This window comes from Equus caballus, chromosome 7 (assembly GCF_041296265.1).
Source record: "Equus caballus isolate H_3958 breed thoroughbred chromosome 7, TB-T2T, whole genome shotgun sequence".
Lineage (NCBI taxonomy): Eukaryota > Metazoa > Chordata > Mammalia > Perissodactyla > Equidae > Equus > Equus caballus.
Window position 1 is genome coordinate 3,940,253 of NC_091690.1, and position 15,054 is coordinate 3,955,306.

Here is a 15,054-nt window from a genome sequence, read left to right on the forward strand (position 1 = left end):
TCTCAGTTTTAGACCAGACGCTATCTCCTTTTCATGGGTCGTTTAATGACACGCATAAGCTGTTGTCCTGCCATTGGCCAGCCAGACTGATGACACTAGTTTACTGCTAAAGAATGTTTGATTTCTCTTTGTTTATTTTAAGCTGATTACATAATCTTTTTTCTTTTCTCAACCTATCATGGTTGTTTTCTTTAATTCTTCCTAATTATCTTTAGCCCAGCAGAATTAATTAACTCCTGTGGGTCTGAGATCTTATGGTTAGGTCAGATTTCCAATGCCAGTTTGTCGGGGTGTCATTTTTTCAGAACTAAATTTCGGGTAGGTATGCAACCTCAGCACGTGTTTGATAATTTTGAGTTTGTTTCCTCTCTGCTGCTTCCTCCTGGAGTGACATTATCTTTTGTCTCTAGTTCTGTCGAAGATGACTCGGACACAAAGAGGCTTTCCAAAGAGGAAAAGGGTAGGTCACTGCAGCCACCCCCGTCCCCTGGGGCGCATTCGGCCTCGGCAGCGGCCGGGCGGCTGTCTCCTTCGCCCAGATCGGCCTGTGAGCTTTCACGAGCCTTTCTCCGCCCTCTGCGAGGGCTCTGCGGGCCCTGGGTCCTGGGGAGAAGCCCGTCCCCGAGTCCGTGCATCGGCCTGGTGCGGACGTTGCTTTGGCCAGAGCACTTGAGCCCAGCAAGCCGGCCTGACCCTCCTGTTATTTGCAGGTCTCTTGGCCTCAGTGACACTTGCAAATGGAGAAAGGCTTCTGGTTTCAGATATCCTGGGGTTGTCTGGTATTCCAGATTTACCCACAGCTTAACCTTTTACTAAAATGACTAATTGAGACACTGCTGGCCGTCGTGAGGACAGCCGGCCTGGCCCCCACCCCACTGGCTTTGGATGCTGCTGGCATCTGGGAACAAGGCGGGCAGGCGTCTGGTCTGGAATGGCCTTCCCCTGTAGGAGTCAGGGTCTTTTGGGTGTCGTGTTTTTGATGAGAACTTTCGTTTGAAATAGGTCGTAGCAGTTGTGGTAGAAATTTCTGGGTTAGTGGACTTTCTTCTACCACCAGAGCTACAGATTTGAAGAACCTGTTCAGCAAATACGGGAAGGTAAGACGGGGGCTCCCTGGAGAGGGGGCTCGAACGCCGCTGGCGTGCGGCCTGGGCGTGCAGGCCGTGCTCCCCGCTCGTGCGTGCTTTCACGCCGTGCTGTTGGAGCTCACCTTTGCTCATGGGCTGTGCAGGGTCTGCCCCTGCGTGGGTGGCGGTGAGAGGCCTGTGGAAGCTCCCAGGGCCACGTCTGCTTTATATTTGTCCCCCTGCCCCAGCCCCAAGGCACCACTTAGACTTGATAGGGTCTCCTGAGTGCATCTCTGGCTTCAGGACAGACCCTGGGAGGGCTGCAGGGCTGGCGGGAAAGGGCAGGGCCGGGATGTGCGCTTCCGTGAGACCGTGGTGATGACGGAGGGACACTGGTGAGGCTGGGGACAGGGGCTATGAACAGGGCCTCTGGCATCAGACCAGTGGGCAGCTGCCAGTCCTCGCTCTACTGCTCACGGTCGTGTGACCCAGGGCGTGCCACTCACCGTCTGGACGTCATCCCTGCGCCTGGGGCCCTCAGAGCTGCTGCCTCCTTGAGTGGTGTGTAGTCGTAACAGCATTGCTGCCCCTCGCTGGGCCCTCAGCTCACCCGCTTTCCCCCACAGCTGGGGCCGCCTCTCCTCGGCAGAACCTGCCCTGGCGCCCTCCTCACTCCCTCCCGTGCCCGCTGCAGTTCCCTGTTGGTTAGGGCACTTGTGTTGGCTTCCCTCCCTTCTCTGTCTCACCCTCCCCTCCTCCCTGGGCCTCTGGGACTCGCCTCCCAAGTAAACTCCTGCACCCGGGGTCTGTCCCTCAGAGCCAGCTTTGGGGCCAGCCAGAGGGAGAGCCAGCACGGCCCCTCCCTGGTCATGGAAGGGTTCAGCAAGTCATGGTAGAGAAAACCAGCAGTATTTCCCTTGGTTATCGATGTCCAAGGACGGACAAGAGGAACACTGAGCACGACACAGTTACAGACGTGCCTGACAACTCCCTGGTCTCAGTCGTGCCCGGTGGCCCGTGGGTGCTTTCTGCAGGGAAGTGGCGCCCGGCGCCTGCAGGGGCTAGGGGGCTTGGGGGCTTACTGTGGGCTCAGTGGGGGACCTGGCCACTCGGAAGCCTTCCTTTGGGTCTCAGACCCCGTGTGGCACAGTGAGGATGCCTGTTGGTTCCTGTGGGACTCCTGCGCCATGGTGCCTTCAGCCTGCTGGCGTCAGGGATTAAGACGCTTCTCAAGGCCGCGCGTGGAGCGCTGGAGCACCTGAGCCATCCCAGTGGGGGTTGACACTGTCAACAGTGGGATGGGTCCTGCGTTCCAGTGCTCCTCATGAACCTGTGCTCAGGCCAGGCTGGAGCTGTAGACGTGCCCTCGGCTTTACTGCCCACGTGGCGTGCCTGTGTGTTCTGAACCGTTTCTTCACGAGCGCTCACGTTGAAGGAAGGCCAGGAGCCTCAGCCTTCCGATCCTCTCTTCTCTACCCCACACCTGCTGTCCTGGCCCTAGAGGGACCTGGGGGAGGGCCCTGGAGTGGTGGCCGCAAGACAGCAGCATCGCCCTCCCCTGTCCTCTTCTGCTGCATGTCGGGCACCTGGTGCCAGGGTTTCTCGTGCATCCTCTCCCCGGGAGGAGAGCACCGACCGGCACGTGGGCTGCGTCGGGGAGGGCGGCCTGCGCATCTCCAGCAGTGAACGCCGGGGTCCGGGTGCGGCTTCGTGTCTGAGCCATCGTGCGCTTTCCTTCGAGGTGGTGGGCGCCAAGGTCGTGACGAACGCCCGGAGTCCTGGGGCTCGCTGCTACGGCTTCGTCACCATGTCCACAGCAGAAGAGGCCACCAAGTGCATCAGCCACCTGCACAAAACAGAGCTCCACGGGAAGATGATCTCCGTGGAGAAAGTAAGGGCCGCCCGCTGTCTTCCGGGGGCCAGCCCGGCCCAGGAAGGAGGGGCTCCTTCCACTCGGCTCTCTTCTTTCAGGCGAAAAACGAACCTGCTGGCAAGAAAACCTCTGAGAAGAGAGACGGTGAGGGGAAAAAGGAGAAGTCCAGTAACAGTGACAGGTATGGCTCTTCCCCGAGGGGACTGTGGCCAAGGTGAGCCTCTGCTTTACCTCCCACCCTCCAGGCTCCCACAGGTCGGGAAGACCGCGAGGCCCCTCCCCCCCCCCTTATTTTTTGGCATTTGTCGGAAGATTTCACCGCTAGTAGCTCTCACTCCAGGCCCTCTTCCGGGGCGCTTGGGAAAAGCAGTGGTCGCGTTGCTGCCAGCCGAGGCGGCCTCCTCCCATGTGGTGGTCGGTGCCAGAGGCCGGTTGTGGTGGCGTTGCCCTCAGCATCCCGTGTAACACACTTGTGTGTCCTGGGGTGTTGTTTATAGATCTGCGAACCTGAAGAGGGAAGACAAAGCCGACAGAAAAGATGATGCTAAAAAGGGCGAAGACGGAAGTGGGGAAAAGAGTAAAGATCAGGATGATCAGAAGCCTGGCCCCTCGGAGCGCTCCCGGACCACCAAATCAGGTAAGCCGCCTGACGGGCATGGGAGGCGCACCTCCGCCTGGCCGCCATGGGCTGGCTTCTCCGTGGAGCTGAGTGTTTCTTTCTCGCGAGGTGTTGCTTGTTTCTGACCTTATACCCTTCCTCCTCCTTGCTGCAGGAAGTCGGGGAACCGAGCGCACAGTGGTGATGGATAAATCTAAGGGTGTGCCTGTCATCAGTGTCAAAACCTCGGGATCCAAGGAGAGGGTGCGTGCGCTTCCTAGCTGGGGTCTCCGGCAGCATCCTCATTTCTGTGTGTGTGTGTGTTTTAGAGAATTCTCGGGTGTAATTTGAGAACAATTCTGTGCCTTTTCGAAGTATAGGCATCTTGGACTTTAGAAACAGTCGAGACAGTTCAGGAGCTTTCCTCACCTGCCTTGGGCGTCTCCGCAGCTCTCCTTGCTGCATTCTGACCCCCGTGTGACCCACCCGCCTTTCCTGCCTCTCTAAGCCCTGTCCCCACCTTGGCCCCGTCCCAGACTCTGTCTCCTGGCAGAGGCTCCAAGGAACGCGGGATCCACAAAGTACCTGTCGCGGGTTCTTAGCGCTTCGCTCCGCCTGCCATCGGGCCCGCGCCTCTGTTGACATTCCTATGTTCCCCTTTTGACCACCTTCCAGCCTTGATAGCTGTGGGTCGAGGTCCCCAAGGCCACCCATGTTCCCCGATTCACCAGTAGGAGCGCTGGGCTCAGGCTGGGCTTGTCCTCCCAGCTAAGGTGGCCGCAGTGCTGCGAACACAGGCGGTCTGGGGGACCTGCGCAGGCTCCATTCTGTTCTCTCCCTCCCACGAGGGCTCCCACAGCAATGGAGATGCAGCAACACGTGGGCCGTGCTTCTGTCCAGGGAGCCCACTGGAGCCGCAGCGCCCCAGGTTTCTACCGGGGGCTGGTCACAGGGGCACCCTCTGCCGTGCGAGGAGCAAAATTCCTGACTCCCGGGGAAAGCAGGTGTTCAGTGTGTGCCATAGTTTGCGTGGTATGGGCACAGCGAACCACCCTTACCAGTTAGCTGCCTGCGGGGGCGCTGGGTGCCCAGTTCGAGGCGCCAGCCTCAGGCCTGCCGCACAGAGGGCAGACCATTGAGGCCGTTGAATGGTGGGGATCAGCTGCAAGCCTGCGTTTCACTTCCACAAGCTTTCGGTCTGCTTTGTGTTTGTGCAGACGTTTTAGTATGTTGTGACCTCTTAGTTTTATTTTATAAAAAGTGATTGGAAAATCGTAAAATGAAAGTGTAATTCAGGGGCTAACATGGGTAGATCTCATTAAGATACTGCAGTCACACACATCAGGAGTCCTCGGACACGCCGGAAGGGGCTGCGGCTGGGCGCCCGCTGCGTGTTTAATTCTGAAGGAAAGAACAGGGTTAAGGGATTTGTCTTGGGTGCAAAAGACAAAGGATAAAAAATACTTTTTTGATCTTATGAAAAGTTCTGAGGGGAATACTTATTTCCACCTTGACCTGCGGGAGTGTTCAGGGGTCATGTTTCAGCATTGAACGATGGTGACGGTCTGTGACTTTGAATCATAAGCCAAACACGGGGTCTCGCAGAGGGCGCCTTGTGGCCCCCAGTCCAGAGAGCGCCGGCCTTCGTTTCCAGTCTGCCCGTGGGGTGCTGGGACCCGGACGCACCTGGACCTGGTGTCGTTTCTCCTTTAACTGCTCGTTGTCCTTGGTGATCCAGGTCTCCAAGAGCCAGGACCGCAAGTCGGCCAGCAGAGAGAAGCGCTCCGTCGTGTCCTTCGACAAAGTCAAGGAGCCTCGCAAGTCGAGAGACTCGGAGTCGCGCAGGTGCGTCAGGGGCGGGCCCGGGGCCCTGGGGGTGCTCGGTGCGCAGGCTCGCTGCGCTCTGGCTGCGTCCTGGGGCTCGTTCCAGTGCCTTCTCGTGCAAGTAGGCCCCTGTGCTCCGGAAGATCCGGAAGGTGGCAGCGGGGAGGGGGTGCCTCCTGCGGTGGCGGTGCTCGTCCGCTGACATCCCAGACCCGTTCCCTAAGCTGAGAGGCCTCCCCCTTAGTCAGCCAGGAGACACGTCTTCCTCAGTTCCAGAACCAAACGCAGGTGGAACTGGTCACCCGAGGGACAGTTAATCTTTCTTGTCAAGAAACAGTTCTTAAACTCTAGTTTGAAAAATAAGAACCTTGGGTAAAAAGCCTGGCGGGGTAGGCGTGAGAAGGGCCCCAGGCGCCGGGGTTGGTGCTGCCCCAGCCAGAGCGGTCCGCCTCCAGGGCAGGGCGGCAGGCAGAGGGAAGGGCACTCCTGGTGGCGTAATTGGCACTGGATGAGCGGGAGTGACCCACATGCGTGTGGGAACTGAACACGGTAAAGGCCGTTTCCCACTAGTGACGAAAGGGTGCGCTCTCCCCGAGGGCTTCAGGCCATCTGGCTGTTCCTTGGACAGTCCTTGTGTCTGCAGCTCACTCACGTCACAGACCCAGCAGTCAGCATACACTGATGACTGATCGGGGACGTGAGAAGGAACGTGCGTGAAGGAAATACCTCTGCACGTGAGCTTGCGAAGGCCTGAAAAGTCATAAAGGAGGAGAGAGGGACTCAGTTTACCTTGTGGACAGTGCACCATAGAGAGCCAGGTCGCTCAACAGAGGGGAATCAAGGTGACCGGAAGTCAGTGTCGTAGGGAGAAGATAAGCCGACAGGGAAATGGACAGAAGACAGTCCACGGAAGGGCGCTGCTCGTGGCCAGGAGGCCGTGGGCAGTGGCTGAGCCTCGCCCGATTGGGCTCCCCCGTCGGCTGATCCGGTCACCGTCTGAACTCCGGGGCGGGTGTGGTGGTTGGAGTGAGCGTGTCCATGCACACGGCAGCCCAGAGGGAAGGTAACAGGAGCACACGCCTGAAGCCTCATGTCCCAGACCAGAAATGCCGCTTCTCCGGACCTGCCCAGGGGAACACCAGAAAATGCAGGCACAGGGGTCCGTTTGAGGGTCAGGAACAGCCGAGGGTCCACCTCGGGTGCTGGTTCCGTAAACCGTGGCCTCTCCCCACTGTGGGCTCCTTCCCGAAAGCCTGTTCTAGACACAGGGGCGTGGAAGGGTCCAGGACCTGCTGCGTGAGCTGAGGAGGCTGCAGTCATTTTTGTCACAACCTGGCAACGTGATAAATTCCTGCGGGTACAAATGTGTCTGTAGATGCATGCAGAGGCCAGCCAGGAGACAGCCTGGCGCTGTCTTCTCTGTGACGTGCAGACTGAAGGGAACGCGCTGCAGCATGACGAGTGTGGCTCTCAGAAGCAGAGCTGTCCGTGCCCTCAGCTGCTGCAGCCCTTGCTGGCTGGTAGATTCGTCTGAGTTTATATGTGTCGTCGAAAGACGGCGACTCTAGTGCACCAGCCCCGTTTCATGGTGACTAAGTGAAGCTCCTGGCTTCGGGAGCAAAGATTCTGATGCACACTTACTCCCAGTGAGAAATAAGTTCTGTTTCTTCCTTTTGTTTGCTGAGGAAGATTTGCCCTGAGCTAACACCCGTGCCAGTCATCCTCTGTTCTTTAGTATGTGGGCCACCAGCACAGCATGGCCACCCACAGAGCAGTGTGGGTCCGGCCCTGTTTCTTATGTTTAGTGGGCTGTTCATGGAATCAGATGTTGAATGCCAGAAGGATCTCATCTCAGTTCATATCATAGCTCACACACAGACCCATCCACCCAGCCCTGCCTTTGCTCTTTGCCAGTTGGCTGGTCGAGGGCTCAGCTGGAAGCAGCGCCCATGCTGGCCGTTCGGGCTTCCCGCTGTGGTTTCCCAGAGCTCGGTGGGTCCCACCCTCGTTGTCCCTGCTCCAGCGTGGCCCTGCGGCTCGGGCACAGCCCTGGAGTCCATCTCTGCCTTGGTCTGGGAGGCTCAGCCCACTGGGCGAGGATGTGGCCCCCGCGCTGCAGCCGCTGCCCTTGGCCCGCAGGGTGCGCGAGCGCAGTGAGCGGGAGCAGCGGCTGCAGGCGCAGTGGGAGCGGGAGGAGCGCGAGCGGCTGGAGATCGCCCGCGAGAGGCTGGCCTTCCACCGTCACCGGCTGGAGCGCGAGCGCATGGAGCGGGAGCGGCTGGAGCGCGAGCGCATGCACGTGGAGCAGGAGCGCCGGCGCGAGCAGGAGCGCATCCACCGCGAGCGCGAGGAGCTGCGGCGCCAGCAGGAGCTGCGCTACGAGCAGGAGCGACGGCCGGCCGTGCGCAGGCCCTACGACGACGGCCGGTAAGCTGCGCTGCCCCGCCCTGCCCTCGGCCCCCCGGGCACCTGCTGCGCCGCCCCGGGTCAGTGTCCTGTATGCTGCAGGGCCCTGGGGCAGGAATGGACGATTTGGGGATGCCGAGTAAGCCATTGGGTTCGGGTTCCAGCATGGACCCCGAGGAGGGAGCTTGACACCCAGAGCAGCTCGGGACACACGAGTGCTGGGGTGGGGGGCCAGAGACCCAGACCCCTCCTCGAGGGCCCCTCCAGGCCTTGTCCTCACGGCTGTGTCTGGCTTGGCCCCTTCCCGTCGTGAGGTTGGTCCTGATCCTTGGCCACGCTGAGGGGCGCGGGGCCGCAGACGGGGCCTGAAGCTGGCTGGAGTGGGGCACTGGTCCCCACTCGGTGCTGTCGGAGTTTCTCCCCGTGTGTCGCGACTTGGGGCAGGCGCGATGGCCTTTATCCTGTTTCTCCCGTGGGTCAGACGCCCCTGGAACACACAGCGAAGCCTCTGTAAGGGCCCTCAGCTGCTGTGGGGCTTTCATGCCCTTTCCAAAACCCTGCCGCTGGGGGTCCCTGTGGTCAGAAATGTGTTGAAACTACGTTTCAAGTGCTTCTCGAAGTCCCCCCGGCTGTCTGCCGGGTCCAGTTGGCGTCGGGGCTGAAGGGACGGGCCTGCACTGGACCGCGAGCAGCAGCTGTCCCGTGTCACGTGGCTGGACTGAGGCCGGCCGTCTCGGTGGCCTCTGGTGCGGTCCCAGAGGCGATGCGCAGACCTGACGCCTGCCGTTCCCCGAGGGAGCCCGAAGCCCTTGTGCTGGGGCACAGTCGCTCAGTGGGACCCCCGTCAGCAGGCGGAGCAGAGGATGCTCTCGTTCTCCCAAGGGCCGGGCAGGTGCCGGTTGTGGGGTTCAGTTCACCATTCCTCCAGTGATGTGTCTGGGGAAGAAATGCACTGCGTCCTGTCTTCCTCTCCAGGCGAGATGATGCCTACTGGCCGGAAGCCAAGCGGGCCGCCCTGGACGAGCGCTACCATTCGGACTTCAACCGCCAGGATCGCTTCCACGACTTTGACCACAGGGACCGGGGCCGCTACCCCGACCACTCTGTTGACAGGTCAGCCAGGGTTCCCTCAGCCTGCCCCCCGGGTGCAAGCTTTCTTTGTCCTGGTTCAACCCTCACGACAAAGAACTAAGGTCGGCCTTCAAGGCTCTGCGAGCCCGCCCAGACCCTCGGAGTGTGTGGGCTCCACTGGGAAATGGTTTTGATTTGGGGTCTGACCGCCTGTGCCTCCTCTCCTTAGTTTCCTCTCACTTGTTTTCAGGAGAGAAGGTTCGAGGTCGATGATGGGAGAAAGAGAAGGACAGGTAAGTCGGGCTCCAGCCTAGCCAGTTTCCTCAGAGTTGATGCTCTTCCTGCTACCCGCCTTCCTGGTCTCCCGTCTGAGCCCGAGAAAAGGAGCGAAAGGCAACGTGCAGCCCCCAGTGGTGGCCCGATGCTTTGTGCCTGGTCTGGGCTGGAAACCCAGACAGGGATCCGAAGCCGCCTTTGGCCTTGACCCCGGGGTTCCGTGTGCCCTAGTAACTCAGCACACGGCACTGAAGCACTGTGGAGCCTCACGCAGCTCTGACGGGCTCCCGCGGCCCACACGGGGCGCAGCGCTTCCGAGCTGTGGTCCCCGTGCACCAGGCGCGCGGTGAGCCGCCCTGCTGGGCCTGCGAGGGCAGCGCCGTCTCTGGTCCCCGCTCTCTCTGTGGGATTGACACCTCAGAAGACGTTCTCCCAAGAGCCTCGCCCCTTTACGGGGCTCGCGTGGGAAATGGGGCTGAGGGAAGGGGTCAGGGCGTGGCTGGCAGAATTGCCACCCGTGGTCGTGCCCTTTCCGGCCTCCGGCACAGACGCCCGCCCTCCGGAGTCAGCCTGCAGCCCTCCCGTGAGCCTCTTCCCTGCTCGGGGTAGATCTCACGTAAACCGCGGCCCAGTGCCGGCTCCTCTCTGCGGGAGCAGTTGCTCCCCGGGTTAGATGCGTGGGCTCCGCAGTCAGAGCCGGGCTGCCTCCCGGGCCCACCGCTCCGCCCAGCCTGTCCCTAGCGGTGCTGTGACGGTAGTCACGCGGCCACAGAGGGTGGCCGAGGGAGATGAGATGAGCCCGGCTCTGCGGGAAGGGCGGCCCCTTCCTCACACTCGGCTCTTGTCAGTGGCGCTTTTCCTGTGGTGTAGACACTGCCCTCCCGGGGCAGAGAGGGTGGGTCCTTCCTCCTTCTGCTCTCGGGGGTGCCAACGCCTGGCAAGGGGCATGTGCACGGCCTTCGGCCTCGGCGGGTGCCGCTCGGGGCGCCTGGAGAGGATTGTCGCCTTTAAAGTGCCAGGGAGGGGTGGGCTCAGTCAGAGCCGGTCTCTGGAGCGGGTGTGTGCCTTGGACGGGGGCTGCTGCTAGGAGACCGTCCCCTGAAATGCTGGTCCTTGTCCAGAGGTAGACGAGGCTGCCTGAGTCACGAGCTGGGGCTAAAGGCCCGTGTGCAGAAGCCCGTCGCCGGGGTGTCCAGGCGGGCGCATCAGCAGCTCTCCTTAGGTTGCGTCCGACAGCCCCGACTGCCTGGACCCAGTGCTTGTGACTTTGTCCCCCCTGTGGAACTGGCCCCTTTCCTTCTGAGGACGGGTGGCGTCGGATCGGCACACGCGGGGCGCTGAGGGCCTGGGGTGCTGAGAGCTGGCCTGCCCTGGTTCGGGCAGATGAGCAGGGACAGCAGTGACAGCCGAGCAGCCGTCCTGGGGCGGGAGGCCCCAAGGCCACGGGGTGGGCGTGTGGAGCCAGAGCCGCCTCGGCAGCTCCCCGAGAGGCAGCACAGGCGTCCGTCTGTCCCTGCGGCCCACCGGATGGCTGGGCGGAGGGCGAGGCGGCCGCCGTTAAAGCAGCCGCGCCTCCTCCCCATCCTGCCCTCGGGGAATGTGTCCAATGGCCAGGCCCTCCTGGGGCTCTGCCGGCCACGCAGCCTTGCACAGGGACTGCCACCACAGGGTGCGGTGGGCTGTGCCACAGGCGCTGCGACCCCAACAAAAGGACAGGCTGCCAGGCCCGGGAGGCAGCCATGTTAAGGGTTCCCCTGCCCTTTTGCTCTGCTGCCCGGGTGCTGTTGACCACATCGTGGCGCCGGGACCCACCACAGTGTGGCCCCTTCTTGGCGGGCGGGTCGCTGGGCCCCAGCCCCGCTCAGTCCTCCAGGGCCTGACTCTCGGCCCTCCGATATGGGGCCTCAGCCCGAAACTGCCTTGTCCGTCCTCGGCTCTGCTGCGCCTCTGCCTCAGCAGGCCGTGAGCATCCTGCGGGGCCGCGGCTGTGTCGCGCGCGCCGAGATGGCCTCCGTGGCGCGAGACAGTGCACAGAAGGCCGCGCGCTCCGCTCTGAATTGCCGGCCTTGGCGTGGTCGGCCTTTGCCCGCAGCCCTGGCCCAGGGCCGCGCTGAAGCCTGCCTTCCCTCCGCCTCTCTCCTCAGCATTACCCCGAGCGCCACGGCGGGCCCGAGCGCCACGGCCGGGACTCCCGGGACGGCTGGGGCGGCTACGGCTCCGACAAGAGGATGAGCGAGGGCCGGGGGCTGCCACCGCCACCACCCAGGTTTGTGTCCCGCACCCCACTGCTGGGTGGCGGGATCGGTGAGTCCAGCTGCGGACCCCGGTCCTGGGGCTGCGGCGAGGGCCGGCCCCGTGACCCCGCGCCCGCCCCGGTTCGCTCCGAGCAGCATCCGGCCAGGAGCCGGTTCCCGTCCCCCACGGCCCGCGGGGACGGGGCTGGGACACAGACTCCCGCGCCCGGCGCCGTGCTGAAGGCGGGGGCAGGCCGAGTCAGAGATGCCTTTCTCCAAGGGGCAGACGGGACTGGGGGGACCACGGCCGGAGGCTAGAGGATGACCGTGCGTGGCAGGGCGCCGCCGACGGAGGCATGATGGACAGGGACCACAAGAGGTGGCAAGGTGAGGACTGGCTCGGCCGGGACGCGTCTGTCTGGAGAAGCATCTAGAGAGCTCACGCCGCAGCGGCTCTCCGCCATCCCGGGCGTCCCCCGCTTCATGGGGGCAGGGCCATGCTCTCCCCTCCTCGGGGCCTGGCAGGAGGGTCCCCTGACGAGCTTGGGGTAGGGGGTGAAGGAGGGAGGGAGGGACGTGTGGCCCAGAAGAGGGCTCAGCAAGGGCGGCGGGTGGCATAGTGCCCGTGCCTGTGCGGCCGCAGGGGCTGGAGGAGCGGGTCCCCGTGTCCGTGTCCTCTGAGCTCGCGGCGCTGTGTGAGCAGGCGCTCTTGTGTTCCAGGTGGCGAGAGAAGTATGTCTGGTCACTCGGGCCCAGGCCACATGATGACCCGCGGCGGGATGTCAGGGTAAGCCGGCCCTCCTGTGCCCAGTCCCGTCCTCGCACGCTCGCCCGTGGTGGCGGGGCAGTCGTCTGCCTCCGCGCTGCCTCCCCGGGCGTGGGCTGCTTGCGCGGGGCCCTTGGGGACGGGGGCGTGGGAGGGGGCTCCTGGATACAGGGTCTCCTCTCTTCCAGGCGGGGCAGCTTCGCCCCCGGCGGGGCCTCGCGGGGCCACGTGATCCCACGCGGCGGGATGCAGGGCGGCTTCGGAGGCCAGAACCGGGGCAGCCGGCCCAGCGATGCCCGCTTCAGCCGCCGCTACTGAGCACCTGGCCCGCGGCCGCCGGGGCGCGTCCCGTTAGGAGCCCCTTCAACTGTGTACAATACGTTTTTTTATCTGCTGCCATATTGTAGCTCAATACAATGTGAATTTGTTTTCTGTTTTTTTTTGGTTTTTTGTAATAAACGTGTTTCTGTTCACATACCCTTTATTTACAGCGTCGTCTCTTTATTTCCGCCTCTTTAAGTAAAACGTTGTCACTCTCGCGTCGCCGAGCTGCAGGTCGTCCTCTGCGGGGGGACGGAGGGGCCGCTGTAAGGGACGGCCAGGCCCCAGAGCCCTCCACGGACGGCGCTCAGCTCGCGGCCCGCCAGCCAGGTGGAGTTCCCAGGACCGGCTGGGTCCGACGCGCGGCCACCCTGTCCCTCCGCCACCGGTGCCCTGCGACGCCCCGCAGGTGTTCCTGAGGCGCACACTCGCCGCACGTCCAGGACGCGCCCACCCCGCTCAACACGCTGTTTCCCGTGTGGTGAAAATCTGTGTAGCGGGAGCTTTGCCGCCGTAACCCTGTCTAAGCGTACGATTCAGCGGCTGTGCGTGCCCGTCCACGATGCCCTACAGCCTTCTCCAGCGTCCATCTCCACAGCCGTTGACCTTCCCAGACACAGACCGTCCCCGTGAAACACGGAGCCCCAGCCCTGGCCCGCCACCTACTTCCTGTCTCTGGATGTGACTCCTGGGCCTCACGGAACAGCATCTGAGTGGGTCGCACACAGCGGTGTGGGGCCGAGGCGTGCCCACGGGCAGTGCCACCTCCCCGGCTCAGCCGCGCTGCCCCCAGGGGTCCCGGCTCTGTGGACGGGGCTCGGAAGAGGTGGCGCAGCGAGGCCTGCCTCGGCTCTGGGCCCCGTCTCTGACACACTGAAGCGGCGTGTGGCCCCGTCTGGGGGCTGGGGATGTACCCACGGCCCAGGCGGCCTGAGCCCGTCCCCCAGGGCCCACAGCGGGGGGCAGGCAGACACGTGACCAGCCCTGGAGACTGGTCGGCCAAATAAAGCCCACTCGACAGGGCAGAGATGTCCCCACCCTGGAACCTGTCCATATGGACCGCACCTGGCAAAAGGCCCTCGAGAGGGTCAACTCTGGGCTCATCCTGGTGGCCCATGTCATCTCAGGGCCCCTGTAAGGGAAATAGGGAGGCGGGACCAGAGGACGGGAGAGGACGCCTGCACCGCTGGCTTTGAGGATGAAGGGCCCGCGGGCCCAGGAAGGCAGCGGCTTTGAGAAGCTGGAAAAGGCAGGAAACCCAGTCCCCTTGGAGCTTCCAGAAGGAACCAGCCCTGCCCACACCTTGACGCCAGCCCAGCGAGACCGCGTGGGACCTCTGACCCCAGAACCACAAGAGAGAAAACTTTTTTTTTTTTTTTAGGAAGATCAGCCCTGAGCTAACATCTGCTGCCAATCCTCCTCTTTTTGCTGAGGAAGACTGGCCCTGAGCTAACATCCATGCCCATCTTCCTCTACTTTATATGTGGAACGCCTACCACAGCATGGCGTGCCAAGCAGTGCCATGTCCACACCCAGGATCCGAACCGATGAACCCCGGGCCACTGAAATGGAACGTGCGCACTTAACCGCTGCGCCACTGGGCCGTCCCCAAAACTGGTGTTTTAAGCGGCCGAATCAGGTCATTTTTTGCAGCAGCCACAGGGTAGTGGGGAGGACTGCCCAGAGGAAATGGGGCAGGGTCTGGAACACTCGCAGCTGTGTGACGGGGCTGACGGGGTGCTGCTGGCATCTAAGGGGTGCAGGCAGGGATGCTGCTCAACACCTGCGGTGCCCAGGACGGCCCCGCAGACATCTCCCTGGCCCCGTGTCTGATGTGCAGGAGGGGAAACCCTGCCCCAGGGTGGCAGGCGCCGTGATGGGGCACCCACAGGGTTCGGCCCGGGTGGCAGGAAGTCAGTGGAGGCCTCCCGGAGGAGGGGGCAGGCAGAGCAGGCGTCAGCTAGGAGGAGGGCTAGCCTGGCGACAGCTCGCACACGTCGTGGCAGAGGCTGGTGGTGAAAACCAGCTGTCGTGGGGCCACCTGGCACGAACAGGAGGGGCCGAGGGGGAGGAGGCCGGAGGGCGCCCGTGCGGCGTCTAAGACGGCCCGCCGCTCTCCTGGTCCTCGCTGTGCGTGGCCATGCACTTCCCCGAGCCCTTCCCGCCCACCGAGTGGTCCCTGGACCCACGAGCGTCCCCTCACCCCGATCCGGGCACGTGCCGCGGGCGCTCCTCTGATCAGGGCCGGCCGGTGGACACGAGCAGACCCGAAGGCAGGGAGCAAGTCCACGGCCAAGTACATGGGGCTGCAGGACAAGGCCGGCCGCCTGGAGCCGAGGGGCCAGAGGGCCGGGCACAGCCCGGGGTGGTGCCTCGCTGGCCTACAATGGCCACCGTCCCCTCCTTTTGCTCCGCTGGGAGCTCACAGGGCACAGCCGGTTGCCCTCGCACGCCTCCCCCTCTGTTAGATGGTGACAGGAAGAGGGCGTGAGGCCCAGCCCCAGCTTCCCAGCCCGAGTCCCGACCCCTCCTGTGTTCCAAGGCCCGGGACGGGGTCCGCGGGGGCGCGGCGCTTGGGCTTGGCAGTCTGTGCCCAGGAGGGTTTCAGCCAGCCCTCC

General features: G+C 63.0%; 1 protein-coding gene across 4 annotated transcripts in view; it reads left to right on the forward strand.

Annotated features, from left to right (window-relative positions):
- The window catches only part of SAFB (scaffold attachment factor B), a 31,118-nt gene extending 18,519 nt beyond the window's left edge, over window positions 1–12,599 (forward strand). For 2 of the 4 annotated variants that reach the window (XM_023644510.2, XM_070273528.1), the window contains 14 exons: window positions 411–460; window positions 1,003–1,097; window positions 2,809–2,958; window positions 3,039–3,121; window positions 3,438–3,577; window positions 3,714–3,802; window positions 5,277–5,383; window positions 7,502–7,789; window positions 8,744–8,881; window positions 9,090–9,132; window positions 11,260–11,381; window positions 11,636–11,736; window positions 12,070–12,136; window positions 12,304–12,599. In XM_023644510.2, coding sequence (XP_023500278.1) covers window positions 411–460; window positions 1,003–1,097; window positions 2,809–2,958; window positions 3,039–3,121; window positions 3,438–3,577; window positions 3,714–3,802; window positions 5,277–5,383; window positions 7,502–7,789; window positions 8,744–8,881; window positions 9,090–9,132; window positions 11,260–11,381; window positions 11,636–11,736; window positions 12,070–12,136; window positions 12,304–12,433 — 1,603 coding nt within the window. In that variant the 3' untranslated portion in view covers window positions 12,434–12,599. Of the gene's footprint in view, window positions 1–410; window positions 461–1,002; window positions 1,098–2,808; window positions 2,959–3,038; window positions 3,122–3,437; window positions 3,578–3,713; window positions 3,803–5,276; window positions 5,384–7,501; window positions 7,790–8,743; window positions 8,882–9,089; window positions 9,133–11,259; window positions 11,382–11,629; window positions 11,737–12,069; window positions 12,137–12,303 lie in introns of all 4 variants that reach the window. The other 2 variants (XM_023644509.2, XM_070273527.1) reach the window with 1 other exon arrangement.
- Window positions 12,600–15,054: the final 2,455 nt, after the last annotated feature.